The sequence below is a fragment of the Agelaius phoeniceus genome, chromosome 1 (genome assembly GCF_051311805.1).
Source record: "Agelaius phoeniceus isolate bAgePho1 chromosome 1, bAgePho1.hap1, whole genome shotgun sequence".
In the NCBI taxonomy this organism is placed as follows: domain Eukaryota; kingdom Metazoa; phylum Chordata; class Aves; order Passeriformes; family Icteridae; genus Agelaius; species Agelaius phoeniceus.
Genome location: NC_135265.1, coordinates 95,522,022 through 95,549,829, shown reverse-complemented (window position 1 = coordinate 95,549,829; position 27,808 = coordinate 95,522,022). Strand labels below are relative to the sequence as shown.

At 39.4% G+C, this 27,808-nt stretch overlaps 1 protein-coding gene across 1 annotated transcript in view; it reads left to right on the top strand.

Annotated features, from left to right (window-relative positions):
• Positions 1 to 22,197, top strand: part of ZNF407 (zinc finger protein 407) — a 335,712-nt gene extending 313,515 nt beyond the window's left edge. The window contains exon 9 of the mRNA XM_054646000.2: positions 19,635 to 22,197. Within this exon, the coding sequence (XP_054501975.2) occupies positions 19,635 to 20,986 (1,352 nt within the window). The 3' untranslated portion in view covers positions 20,987 to 22,197. The remainder of the gene's footprint in view (positions 1 to 19,634) is intronic.
• Positions 22,198 to 27,808: the final 5,611 nt, after the last annotated feature.

The following is a 27,808-nucleotide window of genomic DNA, read 5'->3' as shown; positions in this document are numbered from 1 at the left end:
CTTTAGATAACAGTTTAAATGCACTTGCCATTAAGAAATAACATTTCTTTTTCCTGTATGGAACCCTAATTATTGAAGATGCTTGTCTTTTAAAATCTACTTCTACTTTTTTTAAGAATGTTCAATGTGTCAGTTTACACTGATGACTTCAGTAACTAGTATTTTCTCAGTCTGAGTTTTATGCCCGTACCTCCCATAGACTGCTTACTTCATTTGGTTATTCAAAAACCATAATTAGTGCAGTAATTAACATGTGGATCCTTCAAAGGAAGACTGTTAGAATCATGGGACGTCTCTCATCATTCTTGCTGATGTATAGATGATAAAAAAGACTTGGTTGAGGTGACAACAGGATTTGTATTACTGCACATTATCCAAACTGCAGGGAAATTCAGACAGGACTGTGGTCCATGGAGTCTTTCCTTCTGAAAAAAGTAATTATCCACACTGTTTCTATAATGTAACTAGGTGTTATCCTGCATTTGCAGCTGTCAAATCATTTGTTTTAAAACCATTTTTTATACCTTGTGAATACTTGAAAGTTTGAGGGTTTGCATGTTGTCGTTTCAGCAATTACAGAAATGGGGTGCAGCAAGTGCAGCAACAAAAATAATAATAATAGTAATTTATATAAGCATAACAGATTCCTTCTTGACAGTTGATTTCAGAGATGTTTATGGTAATGTTAAGTTGATACCGTCATAAGATTGCGTTCATAAAAAACAGGCCAAATTTCATTTTATTTATTTTCCCTGGAGAAAATATATTTGTTTGTTTGAGATTTCAGATAAGCTGAATCTGTTGTGTTTTTAAGCCATAGTAAATCAGTTGCTGATACATGAGTCTCTGTATGGCTCATGTAAATATATTCCAGTGTTTCTCTGAGATGCTTATAGTCAATGTTTTCAGCTTCAATATACAATGTTTTAAATTAGTGCATTAAGGAAATTCACATTCTTTCATTCAGCCTTTAACTTCCTGTAAGTAGTGATCCTCTTTTTCACATTCAGTGACACATGCCAGAAAAATTCAGTATTTTACCCTACAGGCAGCCCATGGGACTGGGATGAAATGGCCTCTATACATAGGGTATGACTTTATTTGCTAAAGAGGTTATTTGAAAAAGCCCTTAGGGTACTGCTGCCCTTTTGTCCCTCAAACTAGTAGGGGGAAAAATATAAAAGGAACTACATAGTAATCCCTTGTAGACAGGTGACCTTAAGCCAATTCTATACTGTAAGGTTTGTTTCCATTTAAACTCAAAACAGACAAAGGAAAAAAGCAAAATGCAGGTTTTAATCTGTTGCAGAAACATTGCCTTTTTTTTCTATAAATGTCTGTCAAATACAGACAACTTTTACTGCAAATTCATAAAACTGAGTATCATTCTGTATAATTTAACTTAACATTCTGTAGATGATATGCCCTATATTTTAGCAAAAATAGCATCTGAGGACTGATGGAAATAAACCTACCTCTGTTCATTTCAGGTAACCTGTTCAGAATTTTATTTTCTTTATAGCTGTTTAAATTCTGCAAGTACAGCCAAGCATAATTATGCAAACCTTCTGATTCCAGTCTTAACATTAAAAATCAGTCACCATCAGGATCTACTGGAAAAATCAGCAATCACTTTTGTCCTCTGAATCTCTCTGATGTTATCACAGGGTTATGGTCCCACTGCACATGCACCATTTGGTGGTGGTGTATTTGTATATATAAACCTGTGTTCAGCCACAATAGTTTTCCAATGAATGAAGGCCAAAATATTATTTTTTTATATCATGCAATCAGCTGTTACAAAATACGTACCATCCCAGTATGAAACTGCTTTTCTCTAGGCAGGCTTCAAAACACCATCATAAATTATGAACAGCAGCTCTGAACTCACCTCAGGATAGCCTCTCATAAGTCACAGGTGTGACATCACGGAGCACTGTAATTAATGGATGTTATGCCACTCCCTTGACTTATGAGTTTTACAGAGGCTTTTAATTACTTTTGAGTTTAAGCCATTCTGGCAGAATTTTGAAGGAACTCCAATGGCAGCCTCTTCTGAATGAAGCTGTTCTGGGGACATTTGGAAAAGGAGGCACTCTGGTGGCTGAAGGAAAATGTCTCAGCCGTTCTTCACGCCTGGTAGTCTGGAGGGAGGTTAAAGGAAGCGGCTTCTGCCGACTGCTGCAGGCACTTAGTTACTGTGTTCCTTTTCTGCATCAGGGGAGGAGCTGTGAAATTTGTGGTCAAATCCACATACTATATCAAATAAAAGAGGGAAAAATATCTGAAAAGCCAAGAATGTCTTGAAGAGTTATCATGGTATAATCAACCTGATTTTGGGTATAGAGGAGCCATTGTTTCGATGTGAACGCAGGCTTCACGTAATTGGTAAAGAAGAAATGTCATCATTTTTCATCTATCAATAATGAATTATAAATAATCACCAGTTCATCAGCATTTAAAACATTACTTTAGTTTCAGTGCCAAAATCCAATATCAGAAGAGCTTCACCCCTCATACACATACACACCAGAATGCACATATCACATTATTGAGTTAACTCAGGTGTAAAGCTTTGTTCTCTGAACAGCTGAAGCTTCATGTCATTGTTTATGTGCACAAAACACACATATTTCTCCATATGTTGGCACCATATTGGTGTTATCACCATAGCATTCCCTCCTCTTCAGATGATCTTTTGTTATAACATTTGTTTTTGTGAGGCAAATAAAATATAGTAAATGTAAACCAATTATTTAACCAAATTACTTTGATCATGGGAAACTGACAATTAGTGTTACAGCTTCTCAGCAGTGAAATCCACACAATAGAGGAGACTGTGATATTCTGTACTGCAGTGTAAGTCGACGTAGTGCATTTATTTTGTGTAGCAAGCTGTGAGAGAGGAGGAGAGAAGTGCGGGAGATGAGCAAAGTCCGTCTTGATGAACTGTTATTCTGTATCTGTGCTGTGTTCTGTGCATTTAGTTTTTCTGGGTTTGCTTGTTAATATATTGGGACAGCTCTTCACAGCAACCTTCACGACTTATGTCAACACCTAGAGCATATACACGTGGGTACGAGATGATCAGCTAATTACTCAAGGAGTTAGAGACTTGCCAAAGTACCATTTGTCATTTTGATTTCTAGTAAATACTGATGGCAGGTTAGTTTGGTTACCTATAACCACTATCCGCTTCAACAGTTTTATCTTTTGCACATGAATTGGAGGGAAAATATTGAAATCACAAGCAGTGGTATACCCACAGGATCTGGGTTTATTCTGAAGCCTTGAATGCATCAGCCCTTCCATGAAATAGCTGTGAGTTAGGAGAGCGTTCTGGGCATTGTCATGCAAATGGGGCCACCAAACATACCACTTTGCTTCAAAATTGAAGCATTTGCTCTGCAGTGACAAGTAGCTTTTAAAACTGGAGCAATGTTTTCTGAGCTAAGTGGGCAACCCTATCTATGCTCTGAGATCTACTTTCTAAAATAAGTACCTGTACATGGAGTCCTAATTCCACATCTGAGTGCTCAGATTGGCACTTACTACATATCCATACATCTCTGTCACCATTTAACCAGGCCAGTCTCATTCTGACGCAGATTAAGGTGATCCTTTATCCTCGAGTATTGTCCTTCTCCCACAATCATACAATAAAGAAACACCAGAAGATGCACGTAGTACTGAGAAGTTGAGGTTGATCTGGTATTCAGCAACTCTTAAAGGCAAGGTCTCATGATACATTGCTTCAACCAGTACAAATTTTAATTAATGCTACAGCATCTTCTCAGCAGCCTTCAAAAATTTAGCCAGTAGGTCATGAGGGAAAAACAAGTGCTCACCTGCCTCACAGTTTACAAAAAATACCTGTAATCAGAAACTATTTCAGTCTAGTTTTGGGACCAACTTCAGAAATGGTAAGAAAATATGACATATGTTTTTCTCTCTCTCTGTAACAAAATTAGCACATCCCAAATGCTACTTTAGGCTATGCTTATGTAAAGGGGTGTGGAAAGCGCAGCAGAGTTAAACATAGTGACTCGGGATAAGGTAGCTTTTAACCAGCATCCTAATGCCCATTAGAAGCCAGACTGGATTTCAGAGTACTGGCATTAAATGATAAACAGAATCCAGATTTTTATTTTTGTTTTAATCCAAAATTGTATTAATTGCTTTGTGACTCAATGTGAATTTTGTCCATCTCCTGAATGTGGACACAATTTTATTCCTAATCTCTGACTAGTATTGTTCCATGTGTTGCTCTGTGTTCCATGGAGGTGACAAAGCTGTAAGTGCAAATAATGGGTCCATCATAGTAATAGAAGTACTTGATCCTCTGGCCAAGTAAGGATTTCTAGAAGGTCATGGAAACACTGGGTACTGGATAACTGCAATGCGGGAACAGTCAGGCTTCTCAAATCCCTCGTGGCTCAGTGTCAGTGGCACTGTCAGTGTGGTGCTGCATGATGCCTCAGCAATGGCTAATGGTTTCTGTACGTGCAGGTTTGGGTATCAAATTCAAGACTTTCACATTTGAAAATGTAGATCTTAAGGACTTTCACAGCTTGTTATGCCTTTTCAGTCATGTATGTTTGTCCTCAGAAACAGGAGCTTTCTTGGGACGGCTGGCTAAAGTTATGGAGAGAGTTTCTTTCAAAGTTGGGTTTTCTGGTGTTTGCAGCACATTTAGATGGTACCTCAACTCTAGGAACCAAACTACCCTCAAACCATCCCAACATATAATTCTTTAAATATTTGGATTCAAATTTTTAATGTTGGTGTGAATGGATTCATAAAAGAAAAATAAAGGGTGTTGAGATAGAGCTATTGCAGTTGCCCTTCTTTGTTGTTGTTGTTGTTGTGTGTTAGCTACATTATCTCCCAACCTCTTTTTGAGCAGCTATTTAAGTAAAACTTGGAGTTACATTTCCTTTTATTATGAATGCTATTTATACACAAATTGGAGCAGATCATGATGCAGCAAAGAACTTTTTATACTGCATAGATTGTGCAGCAGAATAGTGCTTTATCAGCATTACATGCCTCAGTGAGGAATGTTTTGCTGTTTTAAATCTCATCATTATGAGAAGAATTTATTATATGGATACAAAGATTTTACTGGAAACTATTGAGCTAGGCTGTTGTCATCTAACTGAAAATGAAATCATGCTCATGATAATTAGACAGGGGGATTAATGAAAAACCCACACTATATCTACTGTTTACATACAACCTCAGAGATCCACTTTTTTAGTTAGGACATGGTCACATTCACTTTTGCTTCCTTGCCATGGGACAATCCCAGAAATTATGGGCAATCCTTTGCCCTTCTGCACGTAAACTCCTTGTCTACAAATGCGATGCAAAGTGAGGACGGTTGAGGTTTCATGGAAATGAAGCACAAGGTGTGACAGGCCTGTCTGTGCCAGCTTTATGGAACAGAAGTGCCCAGTATGACCATCCTTGCCTTGTGTTCCACACAACACCGCTCAGGCCAAGGGTCTGCGAGCGCTGCTGGTGGAGTCCGCAAACCTCGGTTTGTCTGACTGCTTCCTCTCCTGTGCTGTTGGTTCTCAGTTGCACTGCAAGCCTCCCTGCCCCCACAATTTCCTTCCTTTACCCAGCCCTTTTCCCCAGATGAATCTGAGGTAGAACCTCCTAGCAATTTTCCAAGGTTTTGGGCTCAAAGACTAAACTAATTTATTTTTGAATTGCAGATCAAACATAAACTGCAAAGAAGCATTTAATCAGTTAGGAGAAACAAGGGTATGGCTTGTTTAAGTCCCAGAATCCATAAACCTGTAATGATTTTATTATATTGGTGTCAGTTTTCATTATTTTCATAAATGGGTGTTCCCTGCTTAATGCATGATATTTGCATCTGATGAACCAACGAGTTTAAACATGGTTTGTTTTAATGCTTTGTGAATTTGCATCCAAATTCATCAGAAGTAATTCTATTTGAAATCACACAGGGCTAAACACAGTGGTTGTAAATCCATTTGAATTGAGATGCCAGAATCAGCCCATTAATCTACAAATCTGCAATATAATTTTAGTATGGTTGGTGGGCTTTGGGTCTGTTTTTTCGTGATGAGGCTGTGGGGATATACCAAGTGCATGTGTGGGAGGGGAAGTGTTTGAGGAGGTTGTGATAAATTGACCAAGTGGGAGTATATCTTTGTTATGGAAACTGGCCTGTGAAAGGAACATATGAAAGGCCAGAGACCATGGTTTGAACATGTCTGTCACTGCCGCTTGAGGCAGTGGCACCAGGAGAAAGCAAGTCTGTCAAATAAGCAGATTCCCATATATTTAGCATGATGGAGATTGGCATCAGCACCTTCCATTCAGTCTTCAGAGTGTCAGAGTTCACCCAGATCTTGAAGTAGTGCTATAGCCTGCATTTAGTATTTGAAGTCCTCTTGCTAAACACTCTGTTATCTTGGATTTTTCTGTGGTTTATTGTTAAAAAGGGAATGAATAAATGCAGCAAGGTTCACCTCCAACAGAAACAGGCTGGTTTTGGAAGGAGTGGAGGGGGCTGTACTATAGCAAACAGTGCTTCATTTCTTGAAAGCTGTAGAAGAAATCTGTATTTCTTTCAGAGAAAATGGAGAATTAGTTTAACTTCTGTGTTCTTAAATAGACTGAAATGTCTGAAATTAAGATGTTTGTTTAGGCTAATAGTTACCAGATTTTAAGATGAATATGTCAATAGTCTGATAGTGCAAAAGTATGTATGTATGGGAGGGATTACTCTCTAAGAAAAAAGGTTTATCAACAATGTTTTCCACACTACACATACTTCTGAAATGTAACAATGAAGTTTTGGAGAAAGCTATTTAAAGAAAGTAAATGATGCATGTTAAAAATACAAACATGCTTAGTTATCCACAATGTACATTAGCCTTTTAATTCATTCGAATAGGTGACAATTCAAAATGGAATTCAGCTGATACTTTTGAAAATATTAATGTAATTATTTTGCTTAGTTATAATCAAGCTGAAATCAGTTTGAGAGGTATGTGTTTGGCTAAGTGATATTTAGCTAAGTTTGTGTCTGCCTTCCTCTGGGAACTAGCTGTCCTGGTTTGGCCATTGTGAAGCTGTAATTCAGGAATCTATGTCCCTATGTCCCTTTTGAATGGCTTGGACTGGAGCTAACAGGGTCCAGCTTAGAAAAGCATTTAGACCTGTGCTTAGCATTAGCTCTATGCTTAATTCCCAAAAGTCTAACTACAGGCCCCTTCTTCGGCACTTGCAAGAATTGCGATGAGTAGGAAGTCTGCCATCTGACATCTGTGAAATGAGCTGGTAGACTTGAGTCTTTTTCATAATGAACCAGTTTCCATCTCATAAAATTCTGTAATTGCAGATGGTATCAGTGGACACCTATGACAATCTCAGCAGAGATTGCAGCCCGGCATTCCTCATTATAGGATACATGGACACTGAACTCCTCTCTGCTCATGAATGTGGGGTTGAGTCATTGACAGGGCATTATCAGGAAAATTGCAGTGATGTGACTAGAGCTTCCCGGTGGGTAAATGGAGTACCTCAACTCTTGGAGTTGACAATAGGCTCTCTTAAGAAATGATAATGCAGTGATTAAGATTTAAAACTGGGACTCAGCACACCTTGGAATTCTTGTGTGACCCTGGCAACACACTTATTGTTTTCCACTCTTCTGCCTGAAAAGTTAGGATAATGCTTTTTCCATTTTTATGGTGTTATTTAGTGATAAATATGTTTCCAATTGTGAGCAATTCACAAGATACAGTTTTAGATAGATGCCATTAGATTTTAAGTCTGTTCTGTTCAGTTTGCATTTGCATGTTCTTGTGCCCAGCACTAGTGGAAAGCAGGCCAATTTTATTTTGCTTCCTAATTCTGCATTGAGCAAATCAGCTTTATGCAAAGACACCTAAAAATCTTTCATAAAATTCACTCTATTGTTAGAGGCCCTAGAAAAAATAACGTGAAAGAAGAAAAACATTAATTTTGGATTTCTTTTAGCTTGTTTTTTTTAGGCACTGATATAATTTTTTGTTCTGTCTGTGTAAGTTTTCATATGTGCATTTTCTTTTCATAAAGAAAATAATATCATTCAAATATCTTCAGAGTCTTTTTATTTCAGTAGAATCACTTGAATAATGTTTTAAGGGTAGTTGGAGACACAGTGAAAGAAATGGTGAACTTCAGTGGGTTTTGGAGCACTGGAACATATCCCAAAAGTTATGGCTACAGAATGTGTAAGGCCTACTTATGACTTGCAGCAGCTTTTTAACCTGTGATCCCATGGGCTGCTCCCAAGCTCTGTAATCTGCACAGATTTGAAATAACAAACCACAATGGGTCCTGGCAATTGGTCTGTTCTATGCCAGAACTTAGAAAACTCTGAGCTCACTAAACTAAGGTAGCTGGAAAAACAGTAAGAAATACTTTTTAAAGAGGTAGCTGAAATAACCTTTTAACAAAAGTGTCAGCAGGAGCTGTTAGTTTCTTAGTGGTTTTGAAAATCAGATCTTGCTTCAGTCTTCTGAGGTTTGTTTTTTGTTTGGGGTTTTTTGGTTTTTTGTTTTTTGTTTTTTGGTTGGGTTTTTTTTTTGGTAGGGATGTTATCTGGTCTCCATTTTGTCAGATATCCCAAGCTTTACTGCTTTCATAGAAATGATGATGAATTCCTCTGAAATTTTGTCTACTGTACAAAAAATGTGAACTAAGTTCCAGCAATAGTAAAAGTGCTTGGCTTCATTTATGCTATGGCTAAGGGTGCTGTACCAGGTCCTAGGTATGATGGCATTCACAGCAGAATGATGGCATTCACTGTAGCCTGCACCATGCTACAGACAAGTGAACCATGGTGTTTTCAACCACTTGACGTCTTTCAGTTAGGATGGTTTTAAGCATTGCTTGTCTTCGGTTGGAGACAGACATAGGTAATAAATCTTTGAACAAGTGCTTTCAGAGTTGAGAACTAAGTAGCATTTTAAAATATTTTAGATAAATATGCTCATTATTTAATTTTAAAATATTCACTTTTTTCATAGTCTAAGTTGGGTCTCAGGAAGGAAAAAAATCAAAAGAGCTAATGAGATGACCTGACAGAGTGGCAGGGGTTGTTTACTAGTCCATATTTGACTTGGATTCATACTTAATATGATTGACAGTCATTGCAAGTTCTTTGGGTTTTAAGACTTAAGGCACCACAGTCTTGAGTGAACTTGAGTGCAGAATGGAGATGTTTACAAAAGTTATCTGAGTAGCTCCTGCAGAATCCTATGCTGCTTTTCACTGAGTTGTACTGGAATAGTATGGATTTGCAGTAAATGGTGATGAGCTGGGTTAAGTCATACTCTTAACTACTGTACACTCTATTTATTCCATCTGGGAGCTTCATCACCCTGGCACCTGAAAGTGGACGAGGCAGCTGAATTGGCTTTCCATTTCTCACCATGTCTAACCATCTTCCTGCAGTATGACATGAATATTCTAGTGTTTCATCAAAATAAGATTGTGCTTATTGAATAGGGACAAAAATTTTCCTCCCTCTCCAGCATTTGCAGATTATGTAGCCAGAATATCTGCACTTAAACTTTCGATATTTCCATTCAAGTCAGACTTCTAATAGTTCTTGTTTCACTATTCTGAATATTCTTTAGTCAAGATCTCTCTTCTAGAAAGATCAATACATAATTTAGTTGTATCTGTACCAGAACAATGTGCGGCAGACGTGCTTTTAAATGTGCAATTAAAAATTGCTTTGGCCTGTTTTCTTTTCCTGTTTTACATTTCATAAACTCATATGTAATTTGATGAACACTGTCATTTTTTAAATTTCTTCAGCATTACCCTTCTCTAGGGACTTGCCTCTCATTGAATATAATTTTTGTATATTTACTTTCTTCACAAGTGCTAGTATGCAGTAGCACAAGTTTGGTGTTACATTATTATTTTCTTATTTACTTATGCTACATCCTGGTTTTCTTTGTATTGATGTTAACGCTTCCAGTTTGGTATTAGCTCCCTGTGCCATCTAAAAGCTGTTGATTTCTACTTCTAGTTAAGCAACAATTTAGGTAGCCTTGTCAACAGAGTAATTATTCAGCTCTTGAACACACAACTTAGCAGCCAAGTGCAAGCAACACGGTAAGGAGGTTCTGAGCCCTTTGGGAAAGCTGCAGTTCAACAGTTTACTTTGCATTTCCCATGCAGCCCAGGCACATAGACCATCTTGCAGTTCCTGCATCAACAGTGTTCAGTAACAGCCCAGAAAGTACCAGCTTTGGTACCTTCTGTCTTGCTTTACCTATGTCCTGCCTTGTGCTTTCTAGCACTGGAAGTGGAAGACAGTTCATTTAAGTGCTACTCTATCAGTAGCACTGAAAAGATATTTCTGTCAGCAGAAGGGTCAATTGCAGGAACAGCTCTTCCTTTGAAGATATTTTGGAAACATCCTGCTTCCATCCTTCACCAGAGGTGAATCATGAAAAGAAGACTTTGTCATGAACTTGACCCTTGAAAGTGGCATAAAACTTACCCATCTCTCCAGCCTCTATATACCCATCTATCCAGCCTCCCAGAACCAGCAAGTACCCCTGCTTCATGCTTCCCAAGTAGTCCCAGCATTACTGCCAGGCCTGTGACACTCTGAGGTGACAAACCAGCATGTTTTCTGACACTCATCACTTTGGACATGGTAAGCCTTGATGCTGTCAAGTGCCTCAGGAGGAGTGAGGAGCAGCAAAGGGGAAGCCCTTTGCATTGGAACTGTCCCACCTATAACCAGCCATAGGGCTCTTTCCTCCTCATATGTTGTCATCTTGCACTGAGACTGACTTTTGGGATGGGAAATCCGATGTCAGAAGTTTGGGAACTGCCTTCACAATTAATTCACCTTCATCTTAAGCCAGGTACCACTGTGGAGACAGCTGTACTTGGGGCTGATCCTGTGTTGTGGTTGCACATATGAGGCTGAAGCGTCTAATCGTGTTGGGGTTTCCTCCAAAACACAGCTTGGCATGACCTACAGCTTTCAGACTAAATTATTGTAGTGCTCCTTTCGAGCTGTAGGTCTATTGTGAAAATACATAAACATTATTTGCCACTGGCGTTACACTTGATGTTGTAAAAGCAAAGAAACAGACATTTCTCCACTGAAAACCTGTAAAGTGAAAAGTATAAAAGCCTTTTCCCTTGTTTTCTTCTGAAACTGGTTGTAATGCTCTCTTCCTCACACTCTGCCAGACTCTACAGCTTAACTAAATGTGTGTCCCTCCTCCAGTTTTCTTTCCTGTATTGCCAAGCAGGTGAGAGACTAAAAGGAAAATATCAACTATCTGTCAGTGCCTAGGTAAAAAGCTGCAAAATTAAGTTATAAAGCTTGCCTTTTTTAGCAAAATCTCATATTGAGCCAGTATAGTTCCTTCCTCATGGCAGTTTATTTCTTCTATTCATGCAAATCAGGAATCATTCCAGTATGCTTTTGGTGAAGTCCACAAAAGAGAGCACGTTCATCTCCTCCAATGTTTTGGACATTGAAACAGAGTATTTTTTTCCAAGATAATGTATTAATTGCTTCACTTAGTAGATGAGCATTAGCTTTTGATATAAGCCATCCCTTAGACTCCTGACATGCTCCTCCTTTGCATGCTGGGCAGTCTTGTCCTTGAAGTTACTGTAGTGCACAATGATCAGAACTTAGCGCTGATGTTTTGTTAGCATTTACCAGCAGTGTCTTGGCAGAGGGTGACCTCCAGTACTGTCTCTAAACATTTTCAATTTACAGACTCGAGAATTTTTGCTGCCTTTGCCTCTCATTCTTTTGAGGAGGTCAGCCCTTTATGAATTTGCCACAAGAAAGAAGTTCAGAATACCCTATATACTTAAACAGCTTAATAGGAATATAGCCGCAATGAACACATGACATACAATTCATTTTAATATTTATAGAAGAAATTCATGTTGTTTTAAGTGTACACAAGCAGCTGCTGTCATTTGGCTATGAGCAGATGTTAGACCTCCGAAAGCTTCACTGATAATTAAAATACTAACAGTTAGTGTTTTACCCCAGCTGCAGGTTCTGTTTACTGTAAATTTGATTTTAATGGTGCCTCTGTGCAGTTATTGAATAGAGGTTTGTTTTTTACTATACATGCAAAAGTGTCTACAATGAAGACAAATGGTTATTTCCCATAATTTACTCTGGAAAGATATGAATATAGCTGTAGCGTAGTTGAATTTATAAATGAAATACAGATATGACTATCACATTTGAAATGGTAGTTTCTGCTGTCTTAACTAACAAAAAGAACTAGGGAAACTTACTATTTGTAGTTATTCCCAAGCATTCCTCCTAAAAACTGCTATGCTTTTTATATGGGTTGAGATATGCCCTCAAGCAAAGAACAGGTGCTTCTTTTTACTGAAAGGGTGCATAAATCAGAATAGATAAATACAGAGAATCATGATACTCATAGTTGATAGGTATGCTGAAGAATATAATTTCTGCTTGATCATTTAATAGCATGATGTTTTATTTTGGGTATTCCTTACAAGTGTCTGTTCTCTTTTTTTCATATATGTACATCAAACGTTAGGGAAGGCCAGCCATTTTCAGAATTGTTAATCCCAGGGGCCTGATTATGCAAACACAATGCATAATGCAAGCAACCATGTTGAGTCCCTTTGAGACTATTGAGGCTAACTATGGCAGTAAGCACTACGCTTGATAAATAAATGTTTATAAAACCAAGATCTGAATGTATATATTCTTGGAAAACAAAAACTTCTGCTGAGATAACAATTTCCCCTTTTTTTTGACAAAGCCATTAGTGCTTGGGACTAGACCTATTTCAGAAATCCAGATCATTTTCCCTATGAGCAGAGCTTGGGGGGCTTTTTCCCCTGATTTTTCTCATATTAGGGTATTATTTTTCATATTATATTATGTGTTCTTTCTGCCTAGGAAGCAGAAATCTCTGGTTTGACCAAGCGCAACCAGAACCCCTTGAAATTGGGATTCTGATTTAGAAGTGCTAAAAATGCACTCTCCATTTGCACTGCAGGGGATAAAACAGAAAGAGTGCATCCGAGTATCATCAATGTCAGTTGTTCCCAAACTGAGGGCCAGAGTAGTCTTTGAAGCTGGACTGCCAAGAAATGTCCAGACTGGCTATCCTCATCTCAAGCTGCTAAATTGCACTGTAAGACATAGCTGAAATACTCCAGATACATTCCTGATGCTGCTTGCCCGTGTAGGTAATTGCTGCATATGCCACAGAGAGGCTTTTGCTCACACATCAGAGTTGAGAGGAGCAGCCTGCATGGTGGCAAACAGCTAAAGAGAAAAGTGGTTTGCAAGTAAACCAATTACTCTGCAGGTTAGGCAGCTGTAAATTCTGCATGTTAACACGGTACATGTTTGCCATGATCAGTGGGAATTTTGGTATGTATATTTTTTATTTGCTTTCCATCTGTAACACTGGGCTCTGTAACATTCATTTTTGACCTTGAGTGCAGGACAAGAGAAACTGAAATTTTTCCTAGAGAAGGCCTTTTCCCAAAGGTTAATTAGACACTGAAGGGCAACTAAACCAAACCAAACCAAACAAACTGCCTAAACACCCTAACTGAACAGCTTGGGTATTTAATTTGGTGATTGTCTTTTTCTTTTGTGTCTTTTTGTGGCCGTTGACATAGTTCTGTGAGGTGTGGAAGGTAAAAATAGCAAGCAGGAAATTTCAGTCTGTTTTTCAAAAGAAAAAATATTACAAGAGTACTTTCTTTCACATTTTTGAAAGCTAAAGGACATCTGCTGCTTTTTAAGATACCTGAAATGTTAAAACTTCATCCTTTATTTAAGCACTTCTTAGAAGACCTTGAAGTTTCCAAACATGATTGAATGGTTAAGGACAAAACTAGAAGCTAAGGCTGTTTTGAGTTTCAACATTGAAACATGACATTACTGGATTTTTAAGTATAAAATAAACTATGAACATTATTTGGGATTTTTTTTGGTTGGGCTTTTTTTCAGTAATAATATATTGATAGGAGGGGGGGGGAATAAAGCCTTGTTGTATTGGTTTCTCTTGAGATTTACGTAATTTGTGTCAATGGTGGAATTTTTTTATGTCTTTTAGGGAGATGGTAAAGTCCCCTATAGGTATACTTATTTGTATTGCTTTACAAATATTTGCTGCCTTTGTGGACATAATAGCTGTAACAGGGCCATTTTGGGTTGCTGATTTATTTCACTTCTCAGTTTGACCCATCATATTTTCTTTCCTTCAGCAGAAGACATGAATGAGCCTTCACAATCTCTTATTTAGTAGCTTAACTAGCTGGTTTAAAAAATGCTGACCCGTACATTGCTTCCACATAAAAGCCTTGCAAATGATAAAGAATAGTTTGTACTATAGTCTAGGAACAGACATCTGAAAAATGCAGCTTATTATTATGGCCTCTGAAAATCAGGGAAATCCCAAATTATGCCACAGTTCTTAGACTGTACTTAATTAATTGAAGTAGAGGTAGATCATTACAAAAACAATTGAATGAAAACATAGCAGAAACTTGTAACTTGATCAAGGCATAAGTTATATTACTTTATGAATTGGAAAAGTGGACTTACTGTACCATTCAAAATATTGTATTGCTGCCATGTAGACAATAACTTATAAAATAAGAAAATCAGTAGCTTGTTCAAGTGATGTTGGACATAAGGTGATTTTTTAAAATCTTTTAAATTCCTTACAGGTTGCATTTAATTGAAGGAAAAGATGTTTCTTTGCACTCACATTATTTAATATTCGTTGCATTTTGTCAGATACGAAATGTTTGTTTGTGTCAATAAATAATATACCTAATGACCAAAGTATGAAAAATTAAGTGTTGCTGAATAGGGTACTATAAATCAGGCCTCCTAGAACTTTTACAGAAAAGGAAAAATAGCTGTTTTAAGCTAGCTGTGTAAATGCAGTTCATTTCCGTCGTCATAATAGATTATTTCATTTATGACTTACTGCTTTGTCCTAAAGGTGCTCCTTGTGAAGGATGTCCTCAGCCCAGCCTCACCACACACAGCCGCTTGCTGCAAGTTTTGGGGAAGGATTAGAATTCTAAAGAGGCTGCTGGCTGAGAGCAAGGTGGTGCTTTACATATAATATTAGCCCAGGCTTTCCTCACGCGTTGCGCGTTTCTTTCTGAGACAAGTCTCCTTAATGCCATCTTTATCTGCTACACGATGCATGAAATCTACTTTCTGTTTTAGAACTGCAGCTGACCCCCGACCCCACGAGTGGCGCCACAATGTGACCTTTCTATTGTCATCAGCTTTCATTCTCCTGAAAATTCTATGAATTTTTATTACAAGTTTTTTTAAACCAAGCTGAGGCTTCAACAAATTACTTGACACAGATGAGATGAAGTTGTTGAAGTAGTGTTAGATAAGTTTTACAGCCAGCATGTGTGCTGCTGAACAGTACAAAGCCAGTGTCCTACAATGTCATACACCAGTAACTGCTGAGCCTACTATTGGATAAATACATCATTTTATGGAACATTGATTGTTCTATAAACCCAATGGAGTATTATGCTCTATGATCAAACCATTTAGATTGTGTGTAGAGCACAGAAAATGCCATATTCAGGATGGTACTAAAAGTGCCATTTGTGTATTTTATGGATGTCATTACGGGGGAAACTTCTCTCTGTAGGCCCTGTTTACTGCAAAATTTTTTAGTCTGTAATGACATTTTTCATTCACAACGCATGCCTTCAAGAGAGGGGGCCCTTGTTTTATTTGTTTCATTCGAGTTTACTGCACAAATCCTGTACATTTTAATTAAATGTAAGCTTAACAAAAGAATAAGGTATTTATTCTGCAGGGAACAAATGATGACAGTAACAAAAGAATAAAACAGACACACAAAAGGAAGTCAGGTATTGAGTAGGAGAGAGGGGAAAAGGTACTAAGCCCTATTTCTAGTTTCCCAGACACACATTAAACATCAAAGCATTTCTTTTAGCCCCATTTCAGGAGTTTGTGGTCTCAGAGAATTAAAATAACCTGTGAATATGGATTTAATGTCTAAAATGTCCTGACATTTTCAAATAAAAAACTAACAGTCGCTCAGGACTCCAACTGATAAATAATGGCTCGTCTGAAATGACAGACTTCTTGGAAAGAAACCAATTCTCTGATCATTGCACCCCTAGATATGAAACACCTCCTTACAAATTGTCTGAATATGAGCTCTTGTATAATTATATTTTGTCATTTTAATGCCTATTTGTGTATCTTTTTAATTTGCAATGACATGCAATCAGCAACAAGTCCACTTTTCCCAATATTAATGTGGGCTTGTATTGCAGCTTATGTTTGCCGTGTCAGCCAACACTTACCCCTTCTCTTTAACTGTTAAGAAGGGGCAAGAGGCAGGCTGGGTTTACTGGGACAACATGGTTTGTTGCTACATACTGTCCAATAATGTGACATGTTCCTTAAATACATAAAAATTCCTACAAATGTCGTGTTGGATTCCAGTGCTTCATTATAAGAATAGCAGCTAAGCCTCAAAATCTGTTGTTTTCTAAATATCTTCCCTACTTGGCTTTTCACTGTTGAAACAAAAGAAAACCAGTAAAATCTGCAATTCATATTTACCATGAAAAATCACTAAAATTGATGTTGATGTTCCCAGTAAATTCTTGGTCATAGTCCAGTTAAAATTTAAAGTTACAGTAGATTCACATTAGTTTAAATGACACTTGAACTTCTACACAGCTCAACATTAATTCATTATAGTTGAAATGGAAGAATCTTCAGTGGGTGAATCTTTTACAATCTGATTGAGGCTGTTACATTTTATAGGAGCCATTTTTCAAAGCAGTACTGACAGCACTCGAAGTTATTAAATTGCTGAATCAAAAGATGGACCTGCAATCGCATTTATGAACTGTGATGGAATAGCTGGGGTTGCACTGAGCTGAGGTTAAGATGTTGGTGTAGTTAAGCTTCATCACACCCCTTAGTGACAGCAGTATTTACCCATGTAGTTTACTTTAATGGTCAGGAAGTGGCTTAACTCACCTCTGGATTCAAATAGATTAAGTAAGCAGTCAGAATGGCATAATTATCAGTGCTGCGAGGGATTCACCGGATAGCTCTTCACCCAGGAGACTTCCCATTCAATTGCACAGTAAAGACTGGAGTTGCATAGATTCACAGGCATGGCATTTATTTCAGGAGATGAAAACAGGGTGAATTTCCTTTTTCTTTCCCTTCCCCAGACCAGAGCTTCTCCTCAATACACTGATGCTGTGTCCTGTACATAAATCATTATGATCTTTGGAGAAAGATGTCATGATTTTAGTGTATGTGCATGTGAAAATTATCACTGTAGAGTTATTTTGATTTTGAAATCCAGTGGAAAATGCATGATTTGTGGAGTTATTTTGATTTTGTGCCACATCATTGCCAGGCTCCTCTTTTATCTTGTCAACAAAGCAAGATTCCTGAGAGAATTAATTACTTATACTCTATTACAAAATGTGGAGGATAATTGTCATTTTATGTTGATTTCCCCTTCCTACTTTTCTGGTTTTTTGGGGGTCATGTGAATGTCAGTGCCTACAGAGAGCACAGGAAAAGTGGGAATAAGAACCAGTTGTATACCACAGTAAGCTTACTTCGTGCTTATACCTGACAAAGTGTACTTCAATTGCATGGGCCAGTTTTTTATGCAGCATCACCTGTAAACACTCTAATGGTTTAAATTGTTAATTTTCTATTCCAAAGACAAGAAAAAACCTGCCTTGCAAACTGGGAATAAGGAAGTTGTATGGCATCAGTTTAGACTTGTGAAGGTGATTTGCAGCCTTTCAGCTTGACAAAATTACTTCTTTGTGCTTCACAGTACAGTTCTCTGCCAGAAGCTCTGTAATTGAAAAAAGGATGGATGGATGGATGGATGGATGGATGGATGGATAGATAGATAGATAGATAGATAGATAGATAGATAGATAGATAGATAGATAGATACCAGTATAAGACCTCAGTCTTTTAATTATTGATGTTATTTTGGAATTTTAGCTTGGTATGCACCTTAACATAGCAAGTTACTAGAGTCTGCAAGGCGCCAAATATTCAGTCTTGGAGTAAATCAGCTTCTACATGTGAACTTTACCTTTAAGCAAATGAGTCTGTTTTTTAGAGCCCATTTTAATTCTCTGTGGGATCAGGGTCTGACAGGTCTATGCTTTGAAATGAAAGAGCCCCCTTAGACCAGCTTTAGTATAATTTTCTTGGTCTCTTGAGTTCAATGAAGCACATTGTTCACTAGAACTGGCTTGGAAAGTACCGTGCTAGTCTGAAATTTCACTTTAAGTGTTGCTTTTTTTTCTTGCCTGCTTTTATGCCAAGCAAGCCATGGCATATCTATTTGTGTCAGTGGTAAGAAGCTACATCTGTTATTCCAGAGATGTGATTTCAGTTTGTGTAGGTGAATTTAAACTGGAGTGTGGATATGGGCAGTTTCAGCAGCATGGACTAAATCAGCCTTCCCAAGGCCCATCTGCCATTAGACCCTCACCTTGTTTGCAACGTCCAGCACCCACTCTTCTCTCTGTGTGCAGGGGTTGTGTCCCACACCTTGCTCCCAGCACATGGAGGAGCTTCCTGGGTGCTTCTGGAAGGACCCAGGCACTGCCATGGGAAGACAGGGAGGGATAAAGCTGTCCTCCTGTGGACATCCACAAAGCTGGCCACAAGGTCATCTCCTTTATGTCTTCCCACAAATATGTAGGCCATGCTTGGAGAGTGATGGCCTTGAATTTGTACAGCCTTGGGCACCATTTGCCTTGCTGAAGCTTTGTTGTTAGTGGTGAGAATTGAGAAGGAAATCTTCAATGACACAAAACCAAACTGGGTGGCACAGCAAGCAGCTGGAATATGGAGGTTACAAGTATTATAGTTTTTTAATTGATTTAGTGCAGAAATAATTAAGATATTTAATTGGGGGGTCTCTGGGTTAGATTTTATAGAATATCCTACTTAGGGTAAGAAAACTACCAAGTGTTTTCACCAGGTAACTGGGTGAGTGACTGAGTCAGTCACATGAGCTGGAGAAGATGCTGGGTGGAAAAGAAAGGGGGAGACAATGACATCAAAATGACAGCATGGCAATGACCTAACCATCAATAGCAGGGTATTAAGAAAATCAGCCACCGTTTCTCACACCAAGTTATGTTTAATGTAATATACAATCCAAGAATTCATTACTGAAGTACCAAAGTATCACCAATAGGTTCTTCTCTAAAAGACGTGTCTTTTAACTGTATACTGCATTTATCTGGGCTTTTTTTAATACAGAATATTTTTGAAATCAAATTTAAATTGTTAATAAGCTGCAGCATCGTTACACTCAGCAATTATTTCAACCTGTAAATATGTTATTTGGAAAACATGCAAATTGGTTTTGTTCATTTGCTCATTTTATCTATGTTTTCTGTCAATGAAATCTAAAAATTGTCAGGGAATTTTTTTCCATTTAAGCTACAATTTGTTAAAGTAATGAACTGATACTTGCCATGATACCATGTTAACAGCATATTTTGTCTTGCAGGCATTGTGTCCAAGTCCTATGAGTGCCGACTGAAGGGGCAAGGAGCAACCTTTGTGGAAACCACGAGCCCTTTTACCGCGGCACCACTGGGAGAGGTTTCTCCCGTGAAGGAGAAGGCCTTTCAGGGCAGCAGGAGACAGCCCCACTCCCCTGAGGAAGTTCAGCAGTTCATTATTATTCAAGGTTACGACGGCGACTTCGCCATCGACGCTTCGGTGGAAGAGACGGCAGCAGCCACCCTGCAGACCCTGGCGATGGCCGGGCAGATGGCCAGGGTGGTGCACATCACGGAGGACGGGCAAGTCATAGCCACAAACCAGAACGGCTCCCACGTGAGCAGCGTGGTTCCTGAGCAGATCCTGACGGAGCAGTTGGCAGATGGTGCCACACAGGTGGTGGTGGTTGAGGGAGCGGGAGCTGACATGGAGGAGGCCGTTCAAATCGACGCAGTTCCTGACTCCAGCAGCACGGTGCTGCAGCAGATAATGCGTCAGGAAGTTTTAGATGCTTCTGAGGCTACAGTCCATCCTCCGGAGTCCTCCTCAGCATTAGATGCCCTGCTTTGTGCCGTGACTGAGCTGGGTGAAGCAGAAAATAAATCCGAACTCCTTGACAGATGCAGGTCTGGTCACAAAGACTTCTTGCAAATGCCGAACCCAGAGATGCCCAGCATTCCCAGCGATGCAGAGGGACAAGAAATACAAATGTTCCATGAAGTTCAGGAGACTCAGGAAGATACCAAACCTATGGAAGTAGTGACACGGGTCATGCACCCATCGGCTATAATTGCATCTCAGGAGAGAGCTCAGGCTGCCTTCAAGAACGTGGTGCAAGGAGTCTTGCAGTTTGCTGTGTGTGACACAGCTGCGGCCGACCAGCTCATGAAAGAAGGTGTCACCCAGGTCATTGTAAATGAGGAGGGGACTGTGCATATGGTAGCTGGAGAAGGTTCTCAGATAATAATGCAGGAAGCTGGTAGCCACACGCTCAGTGTGCAGAGCGAACACATGGATTTAGTGGAGTCGGATGGGCAAATATCCCAGATCATTGTCAGTGAAGAATTAGCTCAAGCCATGGCTCAGGGTTCTGATGGTGACTTCTCTGAAGGTGCAACACACTACATTGTCACAGAATTGCCACCAGACATGCAGGATGAGCCTGGTGTGTACTCACACGCTGTGATAGAGACAGCTGGGTCCCAAGATATTCTGCAGACTGGTACTGCTATAAAAGCAGAAGCTGTAGCCCCTGATAGAGCAAGAGAGCAGTTAACAAGCATGGTCATTTATACAGAGGGTGGCTCACAGGTAATTCAGGGCCAGAGAGATTATAACAAAGTACAGGAAGCATGAAGAGCTACACTCGTAGGCTGGGTGCAGAGCAGAGCTGGATATTACCAGAATCATGGAGGCACTGTATTCCTGGAATGCTTTCTGTAAAGCCCTCTCAGTAGAACTTCCTCCAAACCAGGTAACAAATACATGTCCTGCTAATAGGAGGAGTTCACTGAAGAGGATAATACAATTTTGTTACAATAAGAACTATTATATGTGATTATTATACAACAAGCTTACTAGGGTACAAAACAGGATAAAAAGCCTCCTGCCCAAAGTAGAAATTGTTCTGTTCAGTGCTTTCTTTGTTGATGTTTTTGTCTTAATGTTGTTTTATCTCAGGGTAATTCCCTGCCTTCTGTCATTTTTGTATAACATAATCACAGGAGTAAAATAATTGCACTTATATGTACATTTTGTGAACAGATAAATATGCAAAAAAATACAAACCCCACAATAACAAGGTGAACAGCTAAGCATACATATGATATTGGGTGCCCTTCTTCATTTTAAAGTAGAACAGGTGACATTTTGCTTTCTAAAATCTTACTTTAAAACATGCTTGGCTAAAAATATGTCATCAAAATACGGATTTTTTTTTTTGCATCTAAAATGAAAGTTTTCACAGTACTTTACTCTTTCATGGTAACACATAAGACTTTCCCTAAAGAAGAGCTCAGAAAAGCTACACTTCAGAAAATCCTTGATTATACATATTTGGGAAGAAGAACTTGATGCCTGTAACTTCCACTTAATTTTAGATGAGAGTCCTACATAAGAAATGTGCATTTTTTGAAAAAAGTATTGTCACTGTCAGTGTTTTGCTTTTCTTATAACTAGTGCTTCATATAAATACCATTTTGCAGTTCATTTTGTGAGCTACGTCTCAAATGTTAGGAGGATTTTTAAAGAAAATTCTGACATTGACATTAACAAGTAGGGGAAAAAAAAAAGGTGACCTTGTATTTCTTGCTTAGTCCAGAATGTCAGTTATTTACTTGTGGATATACTGCAATTGTTCAATGCAAGTTCATGTTGAAAAGATTTGTTTCATGATAAAACCGCTTCTGTTTCTGTAGAAAAATTGTAAAATATAAACTGGCAAGGTTTGGGGATTTTTTTTTGTCTTTCAAATAAAATGTTAGCATTAAAATGAAGCATCATGATTTTTAATATTAAACAATAAACAGAACTGGCATTCAGCAGGAGCAAACGAATGCTATCTGTTATGTCTGTGCATTTTCTCTTTTCTCTTCTCCTTTCTCTAGCTTGCTAGATAGATAAAGATAAAAGAATCTAATTTCTGAAGTGTGCCTCATGCATGCTTAATATAATTGTGTAAGTGTTTAGGGTATAAGCCATGCTGACTCTAGAGATAACTGGGTTTCCTATCATGTTTAATATCTTAAAATTATCAACTGTAAGAAAGTTGGGGTGGGGTAAAACAATAGTTCCTTCCTGAAGCAACTGTTTAAAAATGTATTTTCTCATAGGGCTGCTGAGAAAAGGTGCTTCATTCTGGGGCTATAAGATCCTGCTGCCTCTTCATCTCTTATTATTATTATTTTTCAAATTTTGTTATTTTCCAAGAGTTGAGGTTGTGTCTTTGTCAAACCCCCAAAAAAGTAATTTTCAAGTTAGACATCAAGATTCATAATTAGGCGAGTTTGACTTGCTCATCTTTCTTAAAAGTGACAGGCTGTTCACTTACTCTTAAATACTGTCTTCAGCAAACAGTGACAGGATCAACTCCCGTTTGTTATCAGGAAAAAGGTGACCTTTACAAAATGATGGCCCTCTGCAAGACTCTCACAGATGTTCAAAAAACTGAATGTTTTTCAGTGGAAATATTTCTTCTTGATCATTTCTCCTGTTAACTGTAGCCCTGTGGTCTTGCAGCTTGGATGCTAATTCCTCGCTGTGCTTAGTCCTGTATGGCTAACCTTTCTGCTGCAGTACAGGGTGTTGACACTGACATGCTGCAGTTTACCATTTGTGATTTATTTAGGATAAATATGTCTCAGGTGGCATTTAATCCTTCATAAAACCAGTGTAGCCTGCAGTGTCAAACCAGCAATCACATTGTATGCACAATGAAAAGAGCAGACCTTTGCATAAAAAAAAAAGCCCCAGTGGTAGATGTTCCTGTGCTTGGGAGCACTGGAAAGGATTCTCTAACCTACCATGTGCTGTAATTACCTGGGAGCTCAGGTTAACAATACTTTTCTCTGAGTGCAGTCTGATCAGGAGAGCTAATATTTTCCTAGGGCCTTTTTTTTTTTTTTCTTCTTTCGAATGTGCACTTTAAAGTTAACTTATTAGTGCCCTACAAATGTAACATTAGAAATCAAGGATGACATTCGTTCCTGTGCTGTCATCCTGCTTAAGGACTCCATGGACTGTCTCAACCCCGTGCTAAAATGCTCTCTGCCGTACACTGACAGCTGAGGCTATGGTGGTGGGTCTCTTCCAGCACCTAGGAAACATCTCTGGCATTTGTCTCCCTCCTGTGCCAGAGCTCCTGGCATTGTCCCCGATCATAACCTGGGAGGAGATGAGCTGGATTCTTCTATGGATCTTCCAAGCATTCCCAGGCCTTCTGCCTTGGAGAGCAGGGAAGATTAGGCAGCAGAGGGAGGCACTTAGAGTAGAGCAGCACCTGAAAAAGCCCTGACCCTACAAGAGCCATGCATGGAGGTGGTGAGGCACCTGTGACATGTCTGGGAGCAGGCTCAGAAGCTGCTGGGGCTGTATCCAGTGTGGGAGCCTCACAGAACTTGTGTGGTGGATTTAGGGAGATGCCCAGCCCAGGCTGCCATTCACTACAAGTGTGTTTTGCTGTATGGTTTGAATACCTTCAGGTGCCTGTCTCCAGAGAATTCAAGGGCTGGGCTGTAATGGAAGTGATTGTTGAGAGGGCAGTATTCCCATGTCAGTCAGTTGCTTCCTGATGCTCTGACTGCCAAAGCCATTGGCCTAATTTTCTCCTTGTTATCCATTCTGAATAAGCATTAATGAAGTTGGATTATACTGTGACAATGCCAAACAGGTAAAAATGTAAGTATTTAAGAACCATGGAACTAGTATGGAGGAGGAAAATAGATAAATAATAAATAAAATAAAAAGCAGACCAAAAAGAGACCAAAAAAAAAATACAACTAAGCCAAAACAAACCCCACCAAAAGTGAACAAAAAATTTTAAGTGAACACAGAGAAAGATATTTCCAGCAAGCAGTTTCACCCTCCTTTTCTTAAGAATCAGATACACACTTCCTAAGGCAGTGTATCCTGGCCTCTGAATTCAGGCTCCATCTTTGGGGAAAAATGGGAGATAAGACATAGCTGGAAACAATATTTAGAGAAATATTTCCTATAACAAAAACAAAATAAAAGAACCCAAAACCCAGCATCACCTAAAAGGCCCACAGCAACACACCATTCTGCCTGACTCGCAGCTGCACTCCACTGTGGAAGTGAGATGAGCCAGGGAGTTGATGTGCTGTGCTTATGCACATGTGGATTGTGCATAGTCCTGCAAGCACTGCTGTCATTTATAAATGCTGCCTTAATACCAGGAGTGTTAGCTCTGAGTCCCAGAAGAAATACATTTGTGATTTTCATGGACAGTGGATTCAGCTCATGTAAAAGCTTGTAGGAATATCTGTGTTAAAAGTTCCTGTGCCTCGGGCTGGCCCTGAGCTGGACCTGCACTTGAAATGCAGGTGAGTCCCCTTCAGAAAATCCTTGAGATTGAGAGATGGGGCTGGAGCTGTACAAGGTAGGCAGAGGTCTCATAAAGCAACCTCTGGGGCTTTTCTCCAACTTACCCTTCTCAGTAGGCTTCCTGAGCACAAAAGCTGTAAACAGAATGAAGAGGGAAGGGTGAAGATTGAAATTTGAAACTAAGTTGAGTAAGTGAGGGGATTAAGTAACAGAAAAAAAAAGGTCATTCATTTGGCAAAACAGAAGAGCTGTGAGATTTCACTTATTTTACTGAGCAATATTAGCCCATAATTTAAGATAGTGTGTGGCTCACTCAAACAGGCTACCCCCGTTCTATCTTGTTGAAGAATACAATTCGTTTTCTGCTCCTCTAGGGTGATATCATTTTATATGAAGAAAAAAGTTAGCTCAGATGGCAGTTATATGTTTCGGAAGCACCTTCTAATCAGGGATTGGTGATTCATTATTAGCTTCAGCAGGCGATCCATCTGACATGTAAGGGGAAAAAATTAGCAGCTGTCACTGCATGATGAGTTAATTTCCTGATAGGCCTGACACTGAAAAGCCATTTGGAGACATGGAGATGGCTGATGAGAAAACCTGGTGCTGGTTTATAATTGGAGAGAAAGAAAGGGCAGAGAGACAGAGGGAGATGGGGGAGGGACCGAGGCTGCTCTACAAGTGGGGATGGATGTTTGTGTATTTACTAAATAGACTGCTCCACAATAACCTGCATCTCTGTGCACACACACCTGGGCGGGTAAGTGATAGGGACCAGGGCCTTTCATTTTCCTTCTGCCTGGTGTCATTATTTCCAGTCGTTGGTAATTAGTACTGCAGACGGTTTTCCGCTCGCTCCAGCCCGGGTGTACAAGCACACGATTGGGTTATCTGGCGGTGACATTGAAACCTGACATTTTAGAGGAAAGGGGAGAAAATGACGCTACTCCTTTAATGGTTCTCGCTGCAATTTTCTTAATTGCAGCTTGAGATTTCAATCAATCATATAAAAATAAACTTATCTGAAACAAATATTGCTAAAACTTCCAAGAGCACAATTGTGAATGATGAGTGTTCAAAGAAGCCTCTTGTAGAGCATGAGGAAATATGCTTTTCAAAAGATGGCACATGGCTCTCTGTTTACCCTTTTTAAGAATGATAAATAAAACTATGGGGAAAATAGGTGTTCAAGACCAAATGCAGTCCACTGTGGAATCTGCTTTGTGTGTGTGATTGGGACAGCAATGCAGGGTCCTTCATATGTATTAAATAAAGCTGCTAGGAAGCTTGCCAGGTACTGCTTTAAAGGGACTTTTTTTTTTTTTTTTTTTTGCTATTTAGATAAGGTATCTAATATGCCCAACAAAGGAGGCCAGGCTTTTCTTTTAACTAGGGGAAGAAAAAAAACAAAAAAGAGCACAATGAATATTTAAAGGCTTTGTTTTGTTTTGTTCTTTTTTAACTGGTAGAATATAATGGGATTTTCTCCATCATCAGAAGATAATTTTTGACCAGGAATAGGACAAGCCAGTAACTCCACTTGTACAAAACCAGTTTTGACTTTTTCTATTAGGATGTTCTTAAATGGTGGCCAAGGATTTGGGAGCAGAGATGGAGAAGCAAAGATCCACCACAGACTGGTAGATCCAGCACATATTGTGCAATTGAAATTGATGTGTGTGTATACACAAACCAGGATTATGTCCTGCAATATAACAGGACACCTGACCTTGTTTAAAACACATTCTTGTCTTCTGGCAGCAACACATTTGTCAAGGCTACTTTGAACAACCAGTTGTACTGTGCAGTCCTGCCCCAGAGGTCAGTGTTAACTGAGAGCCATCGGGTTCTGGGAATTTCTGATGAATAAGAATAGCAATCCCCCGGCAGCAATAGATTAATTCTGGGGTGGCTTTTCTTCCATATTCCCCAAACCTCTGATCACTCTTACTGGTTGGAATCCTCCTTTCTTACTGTTTGGAGTCGTCATTACTTACTGCAGCTTTTGCGTGTCTTGATTCAGCTCCTCGGAGATCCTACACACAGATTCCCATTGCCAGTTTGTCATGTCTGGGAGTGAACCACTGTGGTTGTTCAGGGAGCAGAAGAATGGGTGATTAGTTAGTTGCCTCTGCTGGGATGCATCCCTTGATATGTAAGTATCCATGAGCTTCAGGATCCGTGCAATGCTCAAGAGGCAGATTTTGGAAGTAATCCAGCTCCTTGGGAGGTCTGGTTGGGTAAGTTGAGTGTCATGAGGGGACATCTGGTCAGACAAAGGAGAAAAAAAGGTTAAGCAAATGCAAGGGATGGAGTCAGAACCTTTGATTCTTGTTCTGCTAGGAACCGAGCCTGTTAAGGATCTTCGAGAGCAGAAACGTAACTGAATTATCAGGACCAAAAGCCACAACTGTTCACACGTAACAAAGCCACACACCAGAGCTGAAAGACAAGGACCAGATATAACAGGAGGCAAAACCAAACATTTTGCACCTACTCAGAATACAAATACAAGTCTCTTCCTCTCTCTGTTCTCTCTTCTCCACCAATGCCCAGGGCAGACACAGGCAGCTTGGTGGCCACATTGCCCTGACCCTGCGGTGCTGTGCAGGACACAGGGTCAGGTTTGGAGTTCTGGCCATCACATGTGCTGTAAGCACTCCAGGTCAGGAGTGGTCTTCCAACACCTCCAGATTCCCAGGAGAGGAGACACCCACAGAGAAGACATGTCTCATCCAGGTACAGAGGGTCACCAGGGGAAGGAAAGGACTCATTTCTGTAGCAAATACAGTCCTTGCTAGCAGATGTCTTACTCTGAGAGAGCTTTAGGACTTTCCCCCAAACCCTGCTAAGCTTCTTCTCTCTGCCAATGTGTTCCTCTGTCGCTGGGTGTGTAGAACAGGCTTGTGTTTTCTGCTCAGCAGATGGTGGTGATTGCTGGTGTTTGGTAGCTGTGAAATCCAGATGTCCAGCTCCAGGAGGATTTTTCCCTTGCTAGGGACATCTGGCCATCATCTCAGCCTTACTCTTTCTTCTCCTTATTTTTGCTTGGAGTCTGTAAGTTTTGCCCATGTATTTGCAGAGCAGATAATTCAGCTGATCTATTCTTGTGCTTTA